This window comes from Melanerpes formicivorus, unplaced genomic scaffold (genome assembly GCF_026170545.1).
Source record: "Melanerpes formicivorus ecotype bairdi unplaced genomic scaffold, bMelFor1.0.p_v2 SCAF_2, whole genome shotgun sequence".
Taxonomy (NCBI): Eukaryota; Metazoa; Chordata; class Aves; order Piciformes; family Picidae; genus Melanerpes; species Melanerpes formicivorus.
This window is the reverse complement of record NW_027142354.1, coordinates 57,371,659-57,393,037: the sequence shown is the minus strand read 5'-3', so window position 1 is coordinate 57,393,037 and position 21,379 is coordinate 57,371,659. Positions and strand designations below refer to the sequence as shown.

General features: G+C 49.0%; 1 protein-coding gene across 1 annotated transcript in view; it reads right to left on the bottom strand.

Annotated features, from left to right (window-relative positions):
* COL23A1 (collagen type XXIII alpha 1 chain) overlaps positions 1-21,379 on the bottom strand; it is a 214,506-nt gene that overhangs the window by 189,931 nt on the left and 3,196 nt on the right. Inside the window, exon 2 of the mRNA XM_068162909.1 lies at positions 19,873-19,942. Coding sequence (XP_068019010.1) covers positions 19,873-19,942 — 70 coding nt within the window. The remainder of the gene's footprint in view (positions 1-19,872; positions 19,943-21,379) is intronic.

The following is a 21,379-nucleotide window of genomic DNA, read 5'->3' as shown; positions in this document are numbered from 1 at the left end:
CCAAAGGACACATCCTCCCCGAGCCACAAGTCAGTGCCAACAGAAAAACCTCTCTCTTTTTTTCCTGCAACCCCAGAATGGAAGTTTATTAGGTCTAAACTACCTGTGTGAAATCCAGCCACCATCTCACCAGGAAGCAGAACTTAATCCTCTCTTCCCAGCAAGTGGAAGAGTCGATGTTTTCCTTGGCAGTAAGGTCTGTTTCAGAAACACACATTAGGAAAGCCACAGCTGGAGAGAGGTGAGGAGGTGCATTTTCTGAGGAGAGCCTCTCCTCACAGGGCTGTGCTCCAGACCCCTCCCCAGCTTTCTTGCCCTTCTCTGGACGCCTTCCAGCATCTCAACATCTTTCCTAAATTGAGGAGCCCAGAACTGGACACAGGACTCCAGGTGTGGCCTGAGCAGTGCTGAGCACAGGGCAGAATGACCTCCCTGCTCCTGCTGGCCACACTTCCTGAGGCAGGGAGGATGCCATGCTAATAACAATTAAAAAGAGAAATGAAAAAAAGAAAGGAAACAGAAAGATTCCTGCTCCCTGGGTTAGACACTGGCTGCTAAAATGCATGTTTGCCTCAGCTGAGGGCATGGAAAGTTTCTGATTTTGCAGAGGAATTAATCTGTTTACCACAGCCTGTCTTAATTAGGCTTTGCTGCAGGACTGCATTCTGTGCTAGGCAAACACCACCACACATTTATCAAATCTTCAGCGTGGTTATTGTGTTTTATTGTTTCATAAACTCTGAGAATGTCATGTCATGATCTATTTCATCCCAGACTTTCCTTTCCCATCGAGCAGGCGTGACGTGTGCTCCGAGGAGAGGCCGACCCAGCTGCGCACGCAGGGGCTGCGGGCTCCCGGTGGCACGGGGAACGGTCTGCACTTGAGTCTCATGGAGACCAATCTGCACAGGCATCCTGTGAAGCCAGAGTTAAACAGCAAACAGGGTTTGTGAAAAACCATACATTTCCCTGCAGGGGAAAGGGAAAGAAAAAAACCAACACCCAAACCAGAACTCAAAAACTGCTTTGGTGAGAGCAGAGAGAGAGACAAACCAAATAGTGTTGTAGAGCTTCTGTCCCCCAGGGCAGTGATGCTGGGCCAAGTGCCCTCAAAGGCCCTCTGTGATCTCCTGGAGAGCAGTGCCATGGAGAAGGACCTGGGAGCCCTGGTGGACCTGCTGCTTCCCACCAGTACCAGAGCCCTCATCCGCTCTGCACACCAAGTTACTGACCTCAAACCTGGTACAAATAAGCCAAATTCAGCTGCCAAGCACAGTGTGAATAGAGAGCTCCTGCTCTGCCCTTCTGTCCCACTAGGATCAGTAGCCACTGTCCCATGCCAGAGCATCCAGCACAGGAGCTGGTAAAACCAACCCAGGAATTGCATTAAAAGTCCATTTCCATCTCCCAAAGCAGAGGCCTCTACCCAGGGAGAGCCCAACCGTGCACACACAGAGCCAGGATGCTGCAGAGGCCTCTACCCAGGGAGAGCCCAACCATGTACACACAGAGCCAGGATGCTGCTTTTGGGGAAGAAACAGCCACACAAGTTCCCACAAGCTCCCTCCACAGCCTCAAACACACTCCAGACACAGGGAGGATAGCTCCAGGGCTGGGCTGGCTCCTCTCAAGGAGCTCATCCATTACATCAGACTGACTCAAAAGAATCCCCAACCCCTACAAAATTGATTTTATGCATATTCTGTAGATTTTATGCATATTTCCTATCTTTCCTGGCAGTAGAGTGGACACAAAAGAAACCCAGGCCAGTATGACTTGGTAAACAGATGGGAAAAGTCTCTGGCCCCTGCAAGGAAGCACCACTGAATAAAATTCAAAGCAGCAGTGCTACAACTGGAACATCCAGGCCAGTTTGGAGCACCAGGGACTGGATCTCTGCTGCTCTCTGACCTTACAAAAACCAACATAAATGTCAAAAGCTTCCTATCCCTTCAGCACCAAACACACCACGCTCCAGAAGGGCCTCCACCGCATCTCCTCCACACCATCACTTTTATCCTGCCTTTCATAAAGCCTGGGGAGCTGAGTATTACCTGATAAATTCTGAAACAATAGGGTTTACAAGTGCAAGAAACACTTCCCACCCCCCCACACCACCCACCCCCTTCTTAAGCTTCTTTGAAACAGTTTGCTGGGATTCCTGCCAGGATCTGGTGGAAAGTTTTCACATCTGGGCTGTACAATTAAAATGTCAAAGCCAGAGATTATTTAGTGTATTAAGAGGAAATCTGAAGAAAAGGCACACATCTGAAAGAGGCATATTCTTCACTGAGTTATGCCAAGACTATCTCCTCATTCAGTGGGAGCCAATATTTCACACAGTCACTGTTACAAGGGCCCAGCCAGGTTTTAAAACTCTTTGCCACTTAGAATCATCAAGGTTGGAAAAGAGCTCGAAGATCATCAAGTCCAGCTGCCAGCCCAACACCACCATGCCCACCAAACTATGTCCTCAAGTGCCACAGCTTTCAAACAGCTGCAGGGATGCTGACTCCACCACTACCTCCCTGGGCAGCCTGTTCCAACCCCTGACCACTCTGACAGTAAAGAGATTTTTTTTTCCCTAATAACCAATGTGAACCTCCCCTGATGCAACTTGAGGCCATTCCCTCTTGTCCTATTGCTAATTAGTTGGGAGAAGAGACCAGCCCCCACCTCACTACAACCTCCTTGCAAGTATTTGTAGACAGCAACCAGGTCTCCCCTCAGCCTCCTCTTTTCCAGACTAAATCCCAGTTCCCTCAGCTGCTCCTCACAAGGTTTGTGCTCTAGACCCTTCACCAGCTTTGTTGCCCTTCTCTGGACACACTCCAGCATCTCACTGTCTTCCTTTCACTTTGCTCCCTCCCCCCTGCAGATTTCTTCCCCCTGCACCACCAGCAGCAACGCTCTGAGCACCCCTCAGCACAACCTGCACCAGCAGCAAACCTGCTGCAGGCACAGATCAGTTGCTCTGCTGGGTTGCTGCTCAGGGCTCAGTAGACCTGCAAAAAGTCAGGGCTGGGAAGAGTCTAACATGAGGTGCCAAAACACATCTGTGACACTCTTCAATCACTGAGACTCTTTCTTGAACCCTCTGTAACAATTTTCAGATCCAAGTCGTTGTCATGCAAAAGAAAGAAGTTGAAGCTGCTCAGGCCAGCAGGTTCCCACTCTCCTTCTGCAGATTTGCACTGGAGTTTGCAGGTGTGAGGGCAGGATGCTTACAGCAGGCCAACAGCACAGGGGGGATGCACTCAAAGACAAAGAAACTGCACACACAAAACTGGAGAGGGGGGTTGGGAGTTTTGTCCTTTGGGGTTTGGTTGGTTTGTGAGGGTTGGTTGGTTGTTTGTGGTTTTTTTGTTGGTTTTGTGTTTGTTTGGGGTTTTTTTTATGTATAAATCAATGAATCAAAGGGACACCTGTTCCACTGACTCTTCCATGCTGGCAGGGACCACAGAGGCAGTGCAGTGCTTGGATGTGAGGAGCAGCCCTGCTCCTGCTTCTCCAGCGTGGCTCAGTGACCTGCAAGTGCAGAGCCACCCAGAAAGCAAAACCAAGCCAGGTTCCTACAAGACCACTTGCTCATTGGGTTCTGTCTGGTTTTTATCTAGCAGAGGTAGAGGAGTGGTGAATTCAAGCTTAATAAAGCTTTCCTTATGCCAGGGCATTTTCAGACAGACTTTTTTTATGCAATAGTTCAGTGGAACAAAAAAACAAATGAAAGTTTCAAAATGCCCCCACCCCCCAGTTTCTACCCAAATGCAACCAATTTGTTTCCTCCTGAAGGTCTTTTCTGCAAAACAAGAGGTGTCATAGACCAGTGCCATCCACACAGCTGTCCAGAGATGCAGCAGATCTTCAAAGGAGACCTCCAGCCCCACTGCATTTTCCTAGAGGCTTCACAGCCTGCCTTGCCCTTGCCGTGTAAGCACACAACTCAGCTTCCCGGCACACACTGCCATGATCCAGACAGAATAATCACAAAAAGGCACTTGTTGCTCACTGATGGGACCCTTCAGTCCTGCATCTCATTTTCCCTGGTACTCTGCCTCAGGCTGTGCAAACAATCACGAGTTTGAGGAAGCCAGAGCGAAGCCCAGGCTTGGAGAGCTGCACCCTTCCTGAGAACTAGAACTAATGGCCTCGAGATCTGATAATGGGAACCAGAGCAAGGAGGAAATCATTTTGGCAGAAGGGAGCAGAACTGGAACCAAAAGGTCAATCTGTTTAAAGGAGTGGTACCCCAAGCTTACAGAACATGCAGTTGAACTGCCTGCAGGAAATGTGATCATCTTCTGGGTGATCTGCTCAGCGAGAGACACCCCAACAACTGGGGAAATCAATGCAGCCACAGGCCTAGTAAAAACCCCTGCATCCTCATAAAAAACTTTTCAATCCCAATAAAGAAGAAATAAATCTGTTAACTATAACCAGAATCAATACTGCCCGGCAAAAGCTAGAACCAGGACTGAGGGCGACCCAGGCACTTAAAGTCCAATTCCCATTAGGAGCTACCTTAAGATCACAACTGCAGAGTAGACCTGGGATTAGCTCTCTGGGTAAGGCAAGGGCTCAGTGAATGAGCTGTACTGAGGGCTGTGGAGGAGGATGTGCTTGCTGACTAAATCAATGTCCTTAGGCACCTTGCTGCACAAATACAAACTCCTGTCTAGTTTAATCACTGTGGTTCCCTCCTGCTCCTTTCAGAGGCAATCCAAGAGTGGGCAGGAGGTGCAGCAGAGCATTTAGCCAGAGATGAGCAGGAGGGAAATGTTAGAGCTGTAGAGCAGGTTCCCTGTCGTGCTCAGGCAGCTTGTCAGGCTACAACAGCCGTCCCTCCCCCCAAAATGTGTCTTACCCAATGTGAAAGCCATTGATGACAAAGATATGTCCCCTTTTGGTTTTAATTATCCATATGCAAATCCATTTGGGGAGAGTGGGAAGACCACGAAGGAAATGACATGTCAAGACACATAAACTGGTAAGGAAGACAAGTGGACCAAAGAGGGCTCCACCAACCAAAAATATCTGCAACCAACCATCTCCAGTTTGCTCCTCACAGCTTAAGAGAGAGTATTTATAGGCGAGAGCTGAAGAGTCGCATGTGAGTAGAAATTAGAGACTTAAATGATAACACATTAGCCATGTTCATACATCCAGGCTGATCCCTATAAAAAGATACAGGCAGTGGGACATGTTCAGCACTGGTGTATTTTGACCTAGATGAGCTGCAGGAAGCAGAGTTTGGCTGCAGCTGATCAGAGCTCTGTGTGATGCTTGGCACTGGAGCCGCTCAGCCCTGTTCTGTACCACTTATGGCTCTGAGCAGCAAATCACTTTGTGCTGCTTCAAAAAGGGAAAATAAAGAAAGGGGGAAAAAGGAAAAGCTTTTTAAGGGGATGAGGAGAAGCAAAAATAAAGGGGGAAAAAGAGAGAGAAAAAGGCAAAAAGAAAGGGGAAAAAAAGAGAGAAAAAGGCAAAAAGAAAGGGGGGGGGGAAAGAGAAAAAGGCAAAAAGAAAGGGGGGGAAAAAGAGAAAAAGGCAAAAAGAAAGGGGGGGAAAAAGAGAAAAAGGCAAAAAGAAAGGGGGGGGAAAAAAGAGAAAAAGGCAAAAAGAAAGGGGGGGAAAAAAGAGAAAAAGGCAAAAAGAAAGGGGGGGAAAAAAGAGAAAAAGGCAAAAAGAAAGGGGAAGAAAGAGAAAAAGGCAAAAAGAAAGGGGAAGAAAGAGAAAAAGGCAAAAAGAAAGGGGAAAAAAGAGAAAAAGGCAAAAAGAAAGGGGAAAAAAGAAAAAGGCAAAAAGAATGGGGGAAAAAGAGAAAAAGGCAAAAAGAAAGGGGGAAAAAAGAGAAAAAGGCAAAAAGAAAGGGGGAAAAAGAGAAAAAGGCAAAAAGAAAGGGGGAAAAAGAGAAAAAGGCAAAAAGAAAGGGGGAAAAAAGAGAAAAAGGCAAAAAGAAAGGGGAAAAAAGAGAAAAAGGCAAAAAGAAAGGGGAAAAAAGAGAAAAAGGCAAAAAGAAAGGGGGAAAAAAGAGAAAAAGGCAAAAAGAAAGGGGGAAAAAAGAGAAAAAGGCAAAAAGAAAGGGGGAAAAAGAGAAAAAGGCAAAAAGAAAGGGGGAAAAAAGAGAAAAAGGCAAAAAGAAAGGGGAAAAAAGAGAAAAAGGCAAAAAGAAAGGGGAAAAAAGAGAAAAAGGCAAAAAGAAAGGGGAAAAAAGAGAAAAAGGCAAAAGAAAGGGGGAAAAAAGAGAAAAAGGCAAAAAGAAAGGGGAACAAAGAGGAAAAGACAGAAAGAAAGGAGGGAAAAAAGAGGAAAAGGCAAAACCCAAAGAAAAATAAAGAAAAGAAAAAATAAAGAAAAAAAATTAAAAGACAAAAATAAAGGGGGGAAAAAAGGCAAAAAAGGAGGGAGTGGGAGAGGGAAGTAGTAAATGGAGCTGGATGTTCCTAACTAGCAGGAGGAACCCTGTCCCTGCAGCAGTCCCCCAGAGGTGTTCCCAACACAGACCTCCCGTTCTGCCTGCCTGGAAACGCCAGCCCCGATCAGGACTTGGCTGCACAAACTCGATGAAGCGAAACAAAAACATTTCACAGCCCACAGCATTCCTGGCTCCCCATCAAAACGCTGGCAGCTGGAAGAGGGAAACCAAACCCTCTGGTCCTGGGCTGAGCCTGTGTCCCTTCATCCTCCTCCTTCCAGATTTTGCAGTTCAAGCTCTCAGATAAGTACAAATTGCTTTTAACAGGCATCATCATTCACCCTCCCAGGTGCAAAGGCTTGCATCATGCACAGGCCCTGTCAGTGTGTCCTAATGTGAGTGGAAACAGCTTCAGTAAGTGGCCTTGATCAGGGGTCCCCATCAGTCTCCCAGCTGAGAGACATATTTTAGTTAGCCCCCTTCATTAGCCTGTTCCTTACTCCTTGGCAAGGGTACAGCCCCAAGCAGAAGAGATTAATGGCTTAAACTCCATTTTACATTAATCCAGGCCATTGTTAACTTCTACCAAGTGCTGAGGTTTAAGAGCAGTGAGTTTGGCATCGACAGTGCAAAAGCTGGCACCCATCAGCAGTGACCTCTGTGCCCAGCAGCTCCACCAAAAGCCACAAGCTCACACTTCATCAGCACAGACAAGCAGCAGATTGGCAATTAGCAGTCACTGCCCATCACAGGGCAAGATGCCTAAGCAGGAGGGGTCTTGGTTTGGGGTTTTATCTCTCCCACCTTTGCATTTCATAACACCAGCCCCAGGCATCCACAGAGATTTGTCCAACTCTGCCCTGCCTCAATATAGGCATCCCACAGGAAAGAGAAAAAAAAGGAGAGCACTCCCAAAGACAATAGTGCAGTCACACAGCTGAGCTGGAAAGGCTGCCACAGACAGAACCCACTCAGTGGGATTGCTAGCTTTCCCTCCACGGCCTGGAGAACTTCTTCATCTCTAGGAGTCACCTTTTGGAGATTGCAGTCAGTGCTTCGGCTGCCATGCTTACACAAGCCCCACACTGCTGTCACACCAGGAACATCTGGGCTTGGCCCCTGCTCCCCACCAAGCCCTGGCTGAACAAAATGGAAAGCTGGGATGGAGGACTGAGGGAGCAGTCACCTCAGGAAAGTTTCTCAACTACTTAGATACCTCTTCCCCTACTGACAAAGCAGATGGGTTATAGGTGGTAGATCGCAGGGGTGTCCGGTGAAGCTGCTTGCTGAGGAAGCCCTGCAGCTATTCCAGGGTAGCAGCAACACTTCACACAGCCAGGAAGGTGAAGATCCCTCAGAAGCATCCTGTTGGTTTTACATCTTGAAGTTGGGCCACTTTGCTCTTCTACCAAATGTTTCTCCTTAAGGAGCACATTGCTTAGACATTGCTCACACTCACCAATTACAGCCTGGTCTGCAACAAGCTGACATCCCAGCTCCAGAGGGGATGAGTTAAAACAGACTTCAAAATAACACACTGGTGCCCCAAGTCAGACCAAAATTGCCCCTGGAGCACTGTACCACCTCCTGCAACAAAGAGGCCAGGGAGAGCCTTGCTACAGCATCACGCCTCCAGCATCAAAAATGCAAAGGACTTCTCTAGACAGCAGCAGGCTGCTTCCACAGCTACCCACGGAGCAGACTTTCCAGGAGCTCCTCCACACAGATGAATCCACATAAACATACAACCCCCTCTGCTTTCCTGCCTGCTTGCAACGAGTTTCACTGCAGCACAGCTCAGTCCCCTCTCTGTATTTTTCAAGGCAGGAGGATTCAGATATGTTCATGACACTCTCACTCCCAGGCTGAAGAGCAATCCCAGCTAACAGCAGCACAAGTGCACACCTGCACATTGTCCCCATGCTCCACCTTCCCTAAACCTGAGAAACAGCAAAAGTCCTTTTCTGCTGGGCAAAATCCCTCCTCTTATAACCACCATTATGGGGCTGAAGAGGAGGGGGATTGTTACCAGGGAGAGAGAGGGTCAGATATGACCACTGAGCTGATGGAGTGCAAGGGATGGAGAAGGAGTGCCTCCAGCTTCAGATCCCCTCATTAACTCAAAAAAGTGAGGTTTGGGCTTTTTTTTTCCTCTTGTAAATCCTAAGTCCCTACTTTAACAAAGCACAGCCTCCCCTTCTCTCCTTTGTGTGAAAGCAGAGAAGCCTGGCTTTTATCAAAGGCCTGAATGTGTCTTTGTGTCACTATAACCAAGGAGAACCAAACCAGGGTGGTAATTTTGCCCTGCTCCTCCACATACTCCAGACCTCATGTGTCTGATCATCTCCAGCTCGGCTGTCTGCCCCCAGCACCAGGGCACGACCGAGTGCCTGGGGATGCTGCGAGGCACTGATGCACTCTGACCTTACAGCTGTGTGAAGAAATAGTTTAAAGACTGTGAATCTTTTCACTCTGAAAATGAAACAGAGTTCCTTAAAGCCTGGCTCAATTCATATTAAAGCAACCCTCAAGGACCTAAAACACAGAGCTTTTATCCTTGAAGTCAAAGCGGTCTGCAGAAAGTCACAAGTCAGAGTGGAACACCACTTCTTGGGGAATATAACCATTATCTTTGGAATTCAAGTAAGACTTCTGTACAGTCCTGATCTACAGGATGGGTAGATCAAAAAACAAAATTTGAAAAAGAAGGGAAAAAAGCAAATGCAGCAGCAAAGCAAAGCAAAGCACATGCAGCCCCTGGCCGGGGTCAGGGCATCTCTGCCTTCCTTCACACCATGCTCTGGCATGGGATCAATGTGTGCCCAGGATGAGGGCAGGGACAGACCTGCTGGCAGCACTCACCCCACTAATGAGGATGACCCCCCCCCCCCCCTCCCGATTCAAGCCCTCCAGAAGTGAGCTGGAAAAGCTGCGGTTTAGGATGCAAAGTTCAGGACCAAAACTGGAAGCAGCAGCTACACAGAAGCAGTCCCTGCAGCCACAGCACAGGCAGGCAGCATCACCTGCACCAACAGCACCGTTCCCATCCAATCCCCCTCCAATTGATAGCTGGCTGCTTTCAGACAGCTGCCAGTGGCCCAAAAGCCAGGCTTTCTCTCCAGAAATGGGACACAGGCTCCTTAGAGCTGCCTGTCAGGACCCACTTTGAGGTCAGCTGTGCCCTCAGGTCCCCTGGAAGGGTGCAGTAGTCTCCTGACAGGGTCGCCGCCGCACCGCGCGGTAGAACACATTTAAATGTTTGCACAATAGAGACCCAGCAGCATCACTATTTGGTAGTAGTCACTGCCAAAGCTTCCCAAAATATGAAGCAGATCATATCAATACCAACTGTTCTCATTTTCCAGACAGATCTGCTGGGGAAAGAAAAAAAAAGAAAGACAGAAAGAAAGAAAGAGAGAAATGTGTTCACCATCTCCCCCACACTCCTCGATCGCTCGGAGCTGTGAGGCAGCACAAACCTGCTCCATCCTCCTGCACCAAGTGCACCGCACGCCGGAGTAGCACGAACAAGGCCCACTCAGAGACAGCACTAAATGGGGAGAAACCCCAGACAAGCTCAAGCCAGCAAAGAAACATTTCCAGATGTACTGCGCTGATAGACCTCATCTCTACTCGTCTGGCTTTTTGAGAAGTCTGACCACAAGCACACAGATGGTTGGGAGCTCTATCAAGCCTACTTCATTTTGCTTTGTAAATACTTCCCTCTCCATGTCATACTTGCTGGGAAGCCACCCAAGAGCTTGGGGCACGAGGGGTAAAATTTTTTTATGTGGTGCACAGAACTCGAGTTCAAGAGGTCCACTCAGGGGACAGTGGCCTCCAAGGGCTGCTTGTACAGCCAGTGGTCATGGTCATGCTGTGAAGAGCTGGAAGCAAAGGGAAGAAAGAATGGGATATTTCTTGAAGGTGTGCAGGAAACATCACACTCAGGATGGAGCCAAGTCCACCACTAGAGCTGACTTGTCATAAATGGTCCCAGTAAACTTGCAGCAAAGAGGATCTTCTGCTGAATGGAATGGGTTGTCCAGGGAGGTGGTCGAGGCCCTGTCCCTGGAGGTGTTTAAGCCCAGGCTGGATGAGGCTCTGGCCAGCCTGATCTAGTGTGGGGTGTCCCTGCCCATGGCAGGGGGGTTGGAACTAGATGATCCTTGTGGTCCCTTCCAACCCTGACTGATACTATGATACTACGAACGAAGTCCTGTGCTGTCAGGGGTCAGTGGGTTTTGCCGTGGGGTTACTCAGGAGGGCTTAAAAAGCAGTTTGAGTTGCACAGCCATCCCCAGGTGAAGACTGGCTTGTCTGGGCCTCCAAGCCTTGCCATGATTGCAGTCACTTTGAAAAAACAAACCATGAAGGGCAGGCGGCGCTCAGCAGAAGCCAAGTTCTCTCTGTGTCTTCAATAAATACTTACATAAATAGACTGGGTTGAAACATGTGCCAGAAACATGATCAACAGCTTCAAATTGCAACTCACACAGCTCCAAACCCATGGCCTAAAAGATGACTGGGGGGATGCTTCACAAATACCCCTCCCAGCTCCAGTTTGTGCTGAAAGCTGGTCTTCTGGCACCACACTGGTGTTTAACCCAGGGACAGACTCCCTGGAGCCCTTCTGTGAGCCCCCCGGCTACACTCAATTCATTCTGCACATGCAGTTTGTTCTCTCTCTTGCCTCACTGGGGTGACATTAAACAAGGCAAGTGAGCACATGCTGGGTGGGCAGGGGGACATTCAGGACCTGCCACCCCCTGCATCTCCAGCAGCTGGTACAAAAGGCCACGAGCTCAACCCATCTGCTGCAGGGCTGAAACCCAAGAAGCGCATTGTATCTGCACAGGCTGCCAGACCCAAGTGTCCAGGGGTATCTTGGCACCAGCCTATCCTCTGCCACGTGACAACACAAAGGCTGGTGGTGACAAACCAAGAACAGGTGAAGGTTTAATTAGGTCACTAAACCTGCCAGGCTGCATTCACAACTGCTGACGCCCACCAGGATGGTGCTGCAGGGTGGGAAGCCACAGCCCACAGAGGTGATCGCCTATCCCCAGGGCCGGGGGCTGCGTACAAGGGGTGGGATTACCACGGGGTCATAGCTGGGAATTGTTGCCTCTTGGGTCCAGTTGAGAAAAGCAGAAAGCAATTCAGCCTCTCCACTGCCTGGCTGATGGTGGCAGGACAGGTGCAGCTACAAAAAGGTCAGCCACTGAATCTGTCTCCTCGTGCTCCCGTGTGTCACTAACAGGCTTGTGCTTACCCTTGGGGTGGTCAGTTCCTGCACGAGCAGCACTAACCCTAGCTAGACAGAGCCAAGGCATCTCTGCCACCCCACCCAGCACCCCAGGGCCAAGGGACCCCGGGGACACCACTGCAGCAATGATGTCCCCAGGTTCCTCACAAGCAAGGACAGAAAAGCCTGTAGCCAAATCCACCACCATGGCTGCTTTGAAAATAGCTTCTCAGTGATTGCCTACAGCCAGCCTGCCCCCATGGGAAATGAAGGTGCAGGACTCCTTGGTCACATGGCTGCAGAACTGTCACCATTTACAGGAACACAGAATGACAGAACAGTTTGGGTTGGAAAAGCCCTCTGACTGAGTCCCACCACTCACCTAACACCACCGTGGCCACTGAACGATGTCCCCAAGAGCCATGTCTACATGTTTCTTGGACACCTCCACAGATGGTGACTCCACCACCTCCCTGGGCAGCCTGTTCCAATGCCTGAACACTCTTTCAGTGAAAAAATATAGCACATCTGGCAACAAACCTGCAGGTGTCACACCACCTTCCCAGGGAGCAAGTTCCTCTGGATATCAGTTACGATCAATTCAATGATTTCTCTGCTGCTCTGGACAGCCAGCTGCTGCAAGAAAGGCAAATCCTGGTCCATACTCAGGATGAAGACTTGGATGCACCAGGCTCTGCATCTACTAAAGACTCTGACAGAAGCAGGATTTTCTGCTGGGTTCCCACTCAGGTTAGGGCAGCCTCACCATGAAACCTTTCAGCAAAAGAAAATCCTACCTCCTTCCTCCACACTGCTGACTAAACTGAACAACTCACTCCAGACAGCTGCCCAAGAAGTTCTCTGCCCTGCTTGCATTTCAAACAGAACAGAATAGAATTAACCAGGTTGGAAAAGACCTTCGAGATCATCGAGTCCAGCCCATCGCCCAACACCATCTTTGACTTCTGTTCCCTACACGCTCTCAGCCACGTGCAAAGGTGATTGTGCTTACTACACAGCATGTATTTGTGCCATGCCAGTCATGAATCATCAGCCTGGAGCTCCCTGGTGGCAGAGAAATAAGGCAGCAGGAATACATCCACGGCAGCTGACAGCCCCAAAAGAATTCCTGTGCTAAAACCTGCTTCTATCAACACTGCACAGACGATAAGATCGACATAAAGCCTGCTGGGTTTGAAACACATTCCCATCCTCTTACACCCAGGATGGCCAGGAGATGACAGCACTGCTGGCTCAAGGAGATGGCATGGAGATACAGTAAGCACCACGCCAATACAGAGAGTCAATTTCCAATAACCAGCTCTGCAAAGCCAAGTCACTGCTCACCCGGGTGACGTTAATCCCTCATTTCAATAAGAAAGGAGGAGGACACCAACTGGAAGCTGGTGGGATACTCCAGGTGAGTCCACGAGCATCGAACCAACCTGCTCTGGAAAGGCAGCACTGAAGGGGCTGGCAGCACAAACTCTCTGTGCCTAGATAAACGACTTCATATGTCGAGGCAAAGATAAAGTTACCCAGAGCCTCTCGCAAAGGATCTGGTCATCAGGTTTATTTTTGTAGTTTTCATTACACTCAAAATAACTTTGGCAGACTTAGGAAAAATAAATTTTCAAAGCCTTCCCCCATTGATGTCACCAGTTTTAATTAATTTTTTGTTGTTGTTGAAGCAGTCTACAGATGAATGCTGCTGGGGAAGGGCTGGTTCCTGCTGCACTGCTCACCGCCTCTGTTGTCAGCCGCCAGAGCTGCACCGAACGCCACCGGGGTGAACGCTGCTGCAGCCTCACTAGGAGATGGCTCCAGCCCATTTTCCTGCACTGCTGGTTTTGACCAGACTGCCTTTTAGCTCAGGTCTCTGACTGCACGTCAGAGGCACTGCCAGCTCTGGGAGCGACGCTGGTACCACGCATGCTATTTCCTGCCTCAGAATGTTGTGGCTACATCTAGCATTTAATATCACTTTGGTAGGACATTAAATGTCACTGCTGGTTGATGCAGCAGCTGATCTGGGAGAGAGTTTCCTGGATGGAAACACACCTTCCCTTGGACTGCACATCATGGGGAGCTTGGTTTGAAAGCAGTCCCCAAATTCCCAGACTCCAACCTCCTGTTGCTGCACACCTGGCTGCTGCCCACCACTCCCTCCAGCACCATGAGCTCCTCAACAGCAGCGCAGAGCCATGCCAGAAAGTGCCTTTGTGATAGAGAAAAGCAAGCCAGTGAGAAGTCCCCCTGACACTGCCATGACATATCTGGCTGCTGCCACGGTGCCAGCAACCCTCTCCAGACACACAGCAACCCACAGGGTCCTGAGAAAAGAAAAATCAATCATCCCTCTACTTCCAGGAGGACTTTGGGCTCCTTCCCCCTTGCCAGCTGGCACCTTGCAGCACACAACACATACATGAGTTGTACAGCTGGGAGGAAATACCAAACCAAGACTCCCTCTCCTCTATTTATTTCCACCTATTGCAACTATTCAAGCAAACAACCTCCTGACCCACATGGGGTCAGCCATATGGGCCGACCCATAGGTTCCCATCAACAGAGTCCTGAAGCCACACAAAAAAAAACCCACAACTCCCTAAGCAGAGCTTCCCAGAGATGGGCTGGAGGCCCAGCACACTGTGGCAGCTGCTTTGCAGGGCCTTCTGTAAGAAGGCAGAGGGTCTCTGTGCCCGTCCCAGGTAGCTGCCGGGAGGAGGCGGCTGGCGGCTGCCGCACATGTGGCGTGCAGACTCCGCTCCAGATGTCCTTGGGGCCTTCCACAGAAATCCAAAAGGGACTGGGGAAGGTCGCCAGGAAGGAGCTGATGGAAGGTAGCCAGCAGTAATTTCTACGCTCAAAGAGCAGTTTTCCAAAAGCTGCTAAGGTCAGTGATCAGATCCCATTTTCCAAGGGGTACGACTTGCAAACACGTTGAACAGCGACTAAGTGCCGGCATCTAAACGCCACCATTTGTCACAAGCCTCTCCCAGCCTCTTGCTCTCTGTTATTTAGATGCTTTAACGCTTGGCTTCTGGCTCATTTCTTTGATCGTGTTTAAGTTCAGAGTAAAAGAAAAAAGCACCACTCCTGCTTATCCTGCAAAGCCAGCCCCAGAAAGTAAACCCTGCCGAAGCAAAGTGCCTGGCAGGGTGTGGAAACCCAGGACAAGGAGGAGTTAGGAAGCACTGTAAAACTTGAAGCTGTTGTAAAGCTCTTTGTCTCATTCTAAATCTGAGAAATTACAGTAAAATGCTGAGTCTTAATGGTTTCAGTAGGTGGAGAATCATCTCTTGAGGTGCCAGTAAGGCATACTTAAGACGTTTCAGAGAATCACAGAATGGTCTAGGTTGGAAGGGACCTCCAAAGGTCACACTTAGTCCAACCCCCTCTACAGTAAGCAGGGGCATCCTCAACTAGCTCAGTAAATGCAAAGCAACTCAGAAAAGCAGAGATCACTACTTAAAAAAATAAAGACTTGCTTCCATTGGATTTTTCCCCCCTATATCTGCTTAACTATCCTGAAGGACTCATGACTCAGAAATGCAGCCCCACATACCCAAATACCAGAGACGTCAAAAAGAGAGCAAAAATAGTGAGCTGCTATCACACCAGGGTGCAAAACAAAGAGGCAGCCTCAGCAGAGCCCAGCGCATCCCATTTGGCCTGCTGGAAAACATCTGCCGCTTGTCAGGACTACAAAGCAAGCAGAGCCCTCTCCTCCTTGATCTCCAGCAATTAGGGAAATTCTGTTGTGCTAATTACCTGGGGAGACAAGGCAGGGAGAAGGCAGATAGCGAGTGACACTCGAAGACAACATCAGTAAAAACCAGGCAGATGCTTCAAACTGCTGGGGAGCCACAAAGAGCACCGTGCCAGGCTTCCCCAGCCAGCCGGGAAGAGTTTCTCCTCCCGTATAAAGCTGGAGTAAAACAAGCAAACAAAACCTAAAATAACACAAATATCAACAATAAAACCACATAGAAATAATAATGAGCACAGCAAGAGCTAGTGGAGTTGCTGAGTCTGCAGAGGTAGGGAGGATTTGCAAGGAGCAGCTTCCCCAAGTACACATGGTTTGAGTTGCAGAGAAGCGGAGCGATCTTCCCCCACCCCGCCGAGTCCTGCAGCACCGCTCGGCTCCTCCCGCTGCCAAGCCATTATTGGGAAATATTTGTCACATATTAACTGGAACATCAGATTACTACACTCGACATTTAACACTCTTTTGTAATGCACACATACGTTCAAAAGCATATGACACCGTCTGAGCGTGAGCGCAAGATGCTCAAGACGGGGAGATGCAGCAGCCGGCAGCCGGGAAACTTGGAGTTAAGGCTCCGGAGGGCAAAGCCTGCAGGGGGACTGGTTAAGTTAAAAGGCACATGGAAACACAATGCCTACGTCAAAACACACAGTCCAAGGGCATCCCAAAGAGCTGTAGCTTTTCACACACCCCAATCCAAAATACAGCAAGGCCCAGATGCAGGGCAGGGCAGTTTCTGCAGGCTGGGGCTTGGTTTAAGCGCATTTTTTAAGTGGGTTTAAGAGGAAACGTTTGCTGTAGGCCTTCAGCATGGCACAGCCAGCACCTTGAGCTTGTGAGGGACCTTCTCACAGACCCTGAAGACCTTTGGCATTTCCAAAATCAAAAATCCATACTTAACAAGAGCCTTCTGCACCACAAGTTTAAGCACAGTCTTCTGAAAAATACAAGTAAAAAATACTCTTAAAAAAAATAAATCAAAGGCAGCCAGAGGCCACACAACTGAAAAATCAAAGTGCTTGCAGGGATGGAATTTTAGTCTTGCTTTCAACCCACCTCCAAGTGCTTATCAGCTCAAGGCTGTCCTAGATGCCATATAAACAAGTGTCCCTGCACCTGCTGGGTTTTATCTTGCAGCAAAGGCTCCCACCAGAGAAAGAGGCTGAGCACCAGGGGACGAGGGGCCTCTCTGCAAAATAGCACAGGCCTGGCCCAGGGAATGACAACAATCAAAATATCGAGCTGCTCTTTCACAGCGAGCCGACATGTGGGGACAGCCTGTGCTGGACCTGCCTGACGCCAGCAGCACGCAACCGCTGCGGGCCCGGCCCAGAGAGCTGGAGGGGCTGAAAGGCCGACACTCCTCACCCAGGCAAGGGCACCAGTGCATCCTTGGCATGGCAATTTGGAGCCCCATCTGCAGGTGGCCCAGCTGCCCCAAACCCCCCAAGGATGCTTTCCCGTCCCTCAGCCACAGAAATGCCCCAAAGCGTGAAGGAGCCAAAATAAGACGGCGCTGCTGTCATCATCCCCTTACCACTCTGCTTGAACAAATAAAGCAAAACAATCCAACTGAGAGCAGCATTCAGACGCTGGAAGCAACTACAGAGGCACCTTTTCACAGCATCTCCAGCATCAGAGCCAGAGTAGAAGGTTTTGTTTTAATAAAACAGGAGTATTTTTGGTGATGATTGTGATGCTTCTGTGGCCCTGGTGCAATGGCTGGGCCCCCTCTGCTGGCCACCAGCATCTGCTGGCCACCAGCCCCAACCCCACTGCCCCTCTGCCACATCCCTGCAGCCCTTCCTGCCCCCAAAAGCCCAGAGGATCCCATTTGAGAAGCCAAGCTGCTTTATAACAAGCCAGTTGAGCCCTATTACCAAAGAGGTGATTCAGCTGCAGAGCACAGAGCACAAAATGAGGCAGTTTGGTAGGTTTTTTTTGCAGGGAGTGGTAAGGTTTCTTTAGGGCAAGGTGTTATTTGTTTTGTATGTTTCACAAGCACTGATTTAGAGCTTTGCTGTAGTCAGAATAACTTGAGCCTCATTTCACTCTTAAGTGGATCATAGGCATCTTGTCCCAAACTGCTTTCAGTGTGTAATAAGTCAATTTTACCAATGCAGTCCCCCAAAACCAACCTCCATCCCCTCAAATCCCAAGCCACCCCCAAACTCACTCACTTCAAGGGAAAACAGCTCTTTGAAAGCAAGCCTGACTCACAGGGCAAGCTCTGAGCACACACTTTGCTCCTGCTACTGCCCACATGTCTGCAAGGCAGCCAGGGCCTCCTCTTCCCACAAAGGAGCTAAGGGAGGGACCACACCAATATGATGATGGAGACAGCACCACCAGCTCCTTGGTGGCCTTGCTTTAAATCTAGTGATAAGAAGGGAATCTTCCTAAGCTTAGTTTCTGGAAGATTAAAGCCCTCTAGCCCAGGCACTTAGGATACCCACCAGGATGCAGGAGCAGGGTTTGGGTTGGGCTGCTGACACTGGCCATGCTCCTTGCCTCCACCTGTACCTGAGCAGGCTTGGCAGGACCTGATCATCTCCCCATCCTCTCCACTGAGGGGATTTTCTTTGTCCCTGGAGCTGCTTTTGTGGATCATGGAGGTGAAGTGAAGCTTAGCTGTTAGTTTTCAACCTAGCATAGCTCTGCAGCAGATGCCAGTGACTGCTGCAAGCTGTCAGGATGTTTCCAGACCAGACCAAGGTCTTTAACTACAAATCAGAAAGCAATTCAGCCTTTCCCCTCCTACTACCCTAGCAGAAAGAGGGGATACAAAAAAACTCCCAAAACCTTTCTTAAAGGCAAGCCTAAACTGTCACACCAAACCAAAACACATGCAAAGATTCCTTTGATTTGCTCAAAAATAGCTGAAAGGCTTCCTGCCAGCTCAGCATCACATCCTCACCTCAGCACGGCACTCAGTTCTCCAACAGCAGTAACCAGGAGCAGCCATTGATGCCACAGCACTTCCTACCCACCAGGAAATCACTTCACCTTCCTTTGGCTCACAAATTACTTTGACATTTGTTACTAATGACTGTAATGAGTATTTCAGCAGCACGTGGGAAAACCTTCCCCCACCTCTCTTCCCCCCATCCCTCGCACATAGTAACTGGCAAAGTCAGTGACCCAGAACCAAATTGGGACGTTCCTGGCCACAAAGGAGCCTCTTCAATCCCAATTGCTTTCTGCAGAGCAAAGGAAAAGCCTCTTGACCACTTAAGCACACCAGCAGTGCCCTGTCTGCACAGATCAGAGCAAGATGCAGGCTGCAGAGCCCCGTGAAGCTGATGGACATGGTTTGGTCTGTGCATCAGAAAGGAGAAATTCATTTGACCGCCAATGTCTGAAAAGCTGCAAATAAGCCTGATTTGTCTCTCAGCTGATGGAGTTTGGTTACAGGGCAGTGAGAACCCACAGGAGCCTAACTACCAGTGGCTGTACAGCAGCACATTTAAGAGCATCATTAGTGAAATGTTTCTGAGGTCGTTACACAATCTTATGGAGAACAAGTCCATCTTCTTTGTCCTGTGAGGATGAACTAATGCTGCATGTTCTGGCAAGATGCATAACCAGGATGGCAGGAAAACCTGAGGCTGTCCATTTGCCTATTAGGCACCCACATGCAGCATTTAAGTTTTGCAGGGGTTTTGGTTTGTTTTTTCCTCTTTAAAACTAGAAGTGAGCTATCTGCTGCTTGCAAGGCTTTGTAGCAGCCTGTGAGCTCTGCCTCCATCAAAGCACCACACATCTCTCACCCATCTTTCCCTGCTTCTGTGAATAAAGCAAAAGAAAAGAGAAGGCTTGAAGTGTCTCGGCCCAAAGCCATTCATGCCGTGGGGGACCACAGCAGAGCACTTAAGGGAACATTTCTATAACGGAGATGCCTTTACAAACTCATCTAAGCTGTTTATTGTTTCCGAGGAGCATGCACTTCCACGGCAGAACAGGAAGTTTTGACAGTTTAAGAAGTTCATTAAACTCTGGGAGGAAATTTAAACAATCAGCAGCAGCTTTCCTACAGCAAGGCAGCAGAAGTCACTACCCTCCCAACAGGCAGAGAGGCTGCAGCTTTTAATTATCACACTTGCATTAAACCCCAGTGATTTTGTTACTCCTCCTAAATTGTTTTGGCCTAACACCCTGGGCTCACAACCGAGTTGAGCTATTTGCTCTTTTATTCTTATAGCCAAACGTTGCTTTTGTCCAAACCTCAAACTCCTTTATCTGTAAAGGGGCCAAAGCGAGGCAATGGAAGAAGTCAACAGTCTCAAGCACAGCAGAGTGCTTCAGCCTGGGAAGAAAACACTTCTTAATGCACTTCCCTCGATACTGAGGAAGACATGAATTAGGAGAGGAGGAGCTCAGCAGTGTTGGTCCAGCGAGTAGGCAGCTCCTGGGCAGTCTGGCATTGGCACCTACCTGGGGGGCACATGCAGTCTGACGGAGCCTCTCTCGCCGTCCGCAGCTTTGCTAGTCCTTCACCCAGTTTCTGTTTGGAGGAGGAATAAAGAGAGCCATTTAGAGACTGCATTAGAGACTCTCAGGACTGTTTCAGCTGGAAAAGACCCGAAGATCATCAAGTCCAACCATCAACCCAACATCACCATGGCCACTAAACCACATCCCGAAGTGCCACCTCCCTGGGCAGCCTGTTCCAGTGCCTGACCACTCTTTTAGTAAAGAGAAAGATTTCCATTTTAGGCTATTTTCTCTCAGCCTATCAGTTCATAGTAGGGAGAAGAGACCAACTCCCACCTCAACACAACCTCCTCTTAGGTAGTTAGGGAGAACAATAAGGTCTAGCTGCAGACTGCATGTGCATGCCATCAGCCAAACGCAGAGCACCTGTCCTTCCACAGAGAGTTAACAGCTTCATCCTGCTGCATTCAACCTTTTAAGGTAATACCCCATGCTATAGTAACACAAAACACATGAAGTGTTTCTCAGCAAGTTTGCAACCATCATACAGGGCAGGCAGAGACTCCTACACACCCCCAAAGCCCCTTGAGCCAAGCACCATGGGCTGGATTCATCCTGAGCAGCTCTTACAAGTCCTCTGTTCAGCTGTCAGCATCTTTCTTGGTGGCAGGAACAGTGCTGGGGATAGAGAGTCCCTCTGCTCCACCATGGCCCTGACTCCTCACTGGGAAAGCCCCACTGCAACTGCCAGCACAGCTGCTGAAGGTTCCATAGCAGGGTGATATTTGCACAACAGATGTGACTGGATTTGGCTGATTTTGTACTTTAAATTGATGCTGTGTGAAGTATTGCAGAGAGGGATGAGGAGGTGAAGCAGAGAGGGGACAGCACTGCCAGTGAGACTTGAGTGCTCACCCATTCCCAGATCCACCTAAAGCCCACTGTTTCCATCTCCAAGGTGAAAAACTCATCAGTGGGAAAACTAAACCACATCAAAATTCACAAAACTAAAGCAATGTCTACGTGGCATATTGCAGACAGATGTGAGCACACTCTGCTTGCTCTCTAAGCCAACCAAAATGTTCATGCCTGCAGTTAGGACACTGCCAAGCCCAAGTTAATAAGCTCTGATGACAGGTAAGTCATCATATATTAGTTCAGGCAGAGCGCTTTGTGGCTAGGGCAGCCCAAGAGGCAACATCTCATCTTCACCTGCGATGGTTGCTCTCAGTCCTCCAGGAATGCCCTGTCTCACCTAAGTGTTTACCAAGAGAGAAACCAATGATCTGATAACTGAAGTCCCCACATTTCAAAGAAAGCAAATTCTAGGTGCTTGTTGAATTCAGGGTGTTCAGACCTGAATCTTATACATCTGACGACCCAGTCTGTGTTCAAATATGTGGACTATTCAGGAATTAGGCTACCTGTGAATGAGGTTATTGCCCTTTTACTCTGAGGATTAAGTAGTTTCATCTGTTGCTGAAATCCTATGCATTCTTCTCTGACT